We start from the raw sequence: 3,436 nt of genomic DNA, 5'->3' as shown, positions 1-3,436 counted from the left end.
CTGTCAAAGTCCTTTTCCCTTTTTACCCCCCTTATACAATGGAAAACGACAAAAAAAATGTATCTAAACTTAATTTAGAACCATTAGTGCGATTCTAACATGTTACTATTCTAAATATTCCATTTAGAAAAAGAAAAAGATAACTAAAAGGGGGTGATTCATCTTAAAGCTTTTCACAATAAAACGGGAAATCAGCTTTTTAGGTTATTCGGTTTCTAAATCAATCTTAACAATAATTGGTTTTGGGATTAGCTCTGGAAGTTGGAAATTAACCAAAAGCTTTATTTTAGCGTTTTTTTCAAGTTTATGTCAGCTTCTTTTAGGCGCACCTAATATATTTGTACAAACTAATTGGAAAAAACTATCTATTTATATACGGATATAATCATAACAGAGATCATTCTAAAATATTTCAAAAGTATCTACGAAAAATAATTTCTATGAAAGTGACCAAACGCCCATGTTCCGAAAAAAGGAACTCCTTTCGCTTTGATGAATAGAAGAATTGCAGTAATAAAAGTGTAGTATTAAACTTTATGGAAACAATAATGCACCGTCTAATGGGCCATTCGCCAGACCATCATATTCTTCCCACTTCCCCAATTCAATCTTCAAATGCATAATCCTTCACCTAATAGTTTCTCATTCTCCACCTCTAAAATTACTGTTTACTGTTCTCTTTTTCTCCGATTTAGGAGCACACGTGAACCTCATGTTAATGAATATAAAACTATAAAAAATCACATAAATGCTAATAAAAAATTAAAGAAAAAAATTCCTAAAATAATGAATATAAATTCTATTGTAAATAGGGATCTAGTAAATTTCAGTTGGTTAATTTCTACCCAACTTTCTTATTGGTGAGGGTTGAAGGCGTCAATACATCAGAATCCCCTTCCCCTATCCTCTATGTAATAAAAATAATTTTTTTTTTTTTAAAAAAAAAATCCTATTGTAGCTCGATAAAGAATGAAGGCTAACATTCTCGCCCACAAAGAAAGTAATTTTGTCGTTAACGGTAGAAAGTAAATGAAGAGAAAATATTTTCATTACATGCTAAATAACGCGCATTCCAGAATTGAAAACCCTATTATAGTAAGTAATTAGTAAACCCATCTTAATGTTCCTTTGAAAAATTCAAGATTACCCAAATAGCCTCTTTTATTTTTGTGCTAACATATGAGTTGTCTTCTAATTTAAATGATATTAATTTTTTTTAATATGATGTCTAGTTCCCGCATTATCAATGATCTCATAGTGATGCAGAATAATGTTATTACCATTCCTATTTGTTTAACAAACACCTGCTCACCAACCCTATAATCTATAGGGCCTAAAATCTGAATTAATAAACCAGATGACAGCAAATCCAATATTCTTACTATTTGTTACACTACTTATTTTAATCACGAATTCATCAAGTTGTAATAATCCTAGTTTGGTCACTCACTTAGTCCTAATCCTATATATACTGCTCTCCAGCTAATTGTACAAAGATATCATCAGTGGACTTCAAAAGGCCCCACGCAACAAGCCTAACCACCATAACCCTCCATTACAAAACCATAAACTGGACAAACTTCGTTCATATTGTAAGCCATTTTCAAACATGTCAAAATCAAGAACCTCTGTTTTCTTCTTTCTCTTTCTCTTCTCACTTTCAGTTCAATCACTTCCCCCATCTCCAGACATAATCGCCCTTCAAGCACTTAAATCCGCCATTAAACCTTCTTCTATCCCTTCATATTCATGTTTAAGTTCTTGGAATTTCACAACTGACCCATGTTCTGTTCCTCGTGTAACCCATTTCACTTGTGGCCTTTCTTGTAGTTCTGGTAACAGAGTAACCGAACTCACACTTGACCCGGCTGGTTATTCAGGTACTTTAACTCCATTAATCTCTAAACTAACCCAACTCGTTACTCTTGATCTACAAAACAACAATTTTTATGGCCCAATTCCTTCTTCTTTATCTTCTCTACCCAATCTAAAAAACCTTATTCTTCGACTTAATTCATTTTCTGGGTCGGTCCCACCATCACTCACTTCGTTAAAATCTCTTCTTTCACTTGATCTTTCACATAATTTAATTTCTGGGTTACCAAACTCGATGAATGAGTTAACTAGTTTGAGAAGACTTGATCTTAGTTACAATAAGTTAACTGGTTCACTTCCAAAATTACCTCCAAATCTACTAGAACTTGCAGTTAAAGCTAATTCTTTATCTGGGTCTTTGTTGAAGTCCTCTTTTTACGGGTTAAATCAGTTAGAAGTTGTTGAGCTCAGTGAAAATCTCTTAACTGGAAAAATTGAACCTTGGTTCTTTCAGTTACCTGCGTTACAACAAGTTGACATGGCGAATAACAGCTTTACACTTGTCGAGATCTCAAGGGCTGTTAATCCAAACAGTGACCTCGTAGCCGTTGATTTGGGTTTCAACAAAATTGAAGGTTATTTGCCAGTAAATTTCGCGGTTTTTCCAAGATTGTCATCATTGTCATTAAGGTATAACAAGTTTCGTGGACCAATACCGTGGCAATATAGTAAAAAGGTGACATTGAAGAGACTGTTTCTTGACGGAAATTACTTAAACGGGTCACCGCCGGCAGGTTTTTTTGGACGACAAGCGTCAGTTATTGGAAGTTTAGGGGACAATTGTTTACAAAAATGTCCGATTTCTTCGCAACTTTGCTTGAAATCACAGAAACCTACGTCAATTTGCCAGCAAGCTTATGGTGGGAAGAAACCAAAGTCTTAGTTGTGTCAGTCAATGTTTCTGGGACTTCTTTTTGGTCTTGGTTTTCATATTGTATTAGGAGTATTATATTCTTTAGATAAGAAAAATCCCAATATAATATTTTGCTCATCTGAATTATGCTTCTTTGTATAGAGTATAGTACCATGATTATAGTAGAAAATTATTGATATTATATTATTATAATACCAAATTAATGTGTGAAACTATGAACTTACTAGTCTAGGGACATTGTGGTAGAGCATGGACCAGAAACTAAACATAGAAATGTGACACTATGTCAGATAGTAGAGAGTATATTTGAATAATTTGACAGAAAATTTGATTTGATATCGCAATTAGTACTGATGAAAATGGAGTGATAGATTTTTGCTTTATATTTCTTTTTTAATTTATACTTCTAATTTCTAACAGCTCCATAAGCAAAATTTAGCATAAGAGAGCCTGTTTGGATGGGCTTAAAAAAAGCAGCTTATAAGTTGGAAATAACTTAGAGCCCGTTTGGATTGGCTTATAAGTTGAACTTATAAAACTTATTTTTTTTAGTGTTTGGTTTACAAACTTATAAAAAGTCGATTTCGTCTTAAATAAGCTAAGCTAAAAAATAATTGAGCTTAGCTTAGTTTTTAAGCGATTTATAAATTTTGACTTATAAGCAAAAAAAAATAAGTTGGACTACAA

The 3,436-nt window shown here is 32.9% G+C and overlaps 1 protein-coding gene across 1 annotated transcript; it reads left to right on the top strand.

The window, feature by feature from the left end:
- The first annotated feature begins 1,501 nt into the window (after positions 1-1,501).
- LOC132064858 (probably inactive leucine-rich repeat receptor-like protein kinase At3g28040) lies at positions 1,502-3,085 on the top strand. The gene has a single exon (XM_059458003.1). It carries the CDS (start codon positions 1,610-1,612, stop codon positions 2,756-2,758), a length of 1,149 nt encoding a protein of 382 aa, XP_059313986.1. The 5' UTR covers positions 1,502-1,609; the 3' UTR covers positions 2,759-3,085.
- Positions 3,086-3,436: the final 351 nt, after the last annotated feature.

The sequence above is a fragment of the Lycium ferocissimum genome, chromosome 7 (genome assembly GCF_029784015.1).
Source record: "Lycium ferocissimum isolate CSIRO_LF1 chromosome 7, AGI_CSIRO_Lferr_CH_V1, whole genome shotgun sequence".
NCBI classification, from domain to species: Eukaryota; Viridiplantae; Streptophyta; class Magnoliopsida; order Solanales; family Solanaceae; genus Lycium; species Lycium ferocissimum.
The sequence above is the reverse complement of the archived record's forward strand: the minus strand, read 5'-3'. Positions and strand labels throughout refer to the sequence as shown.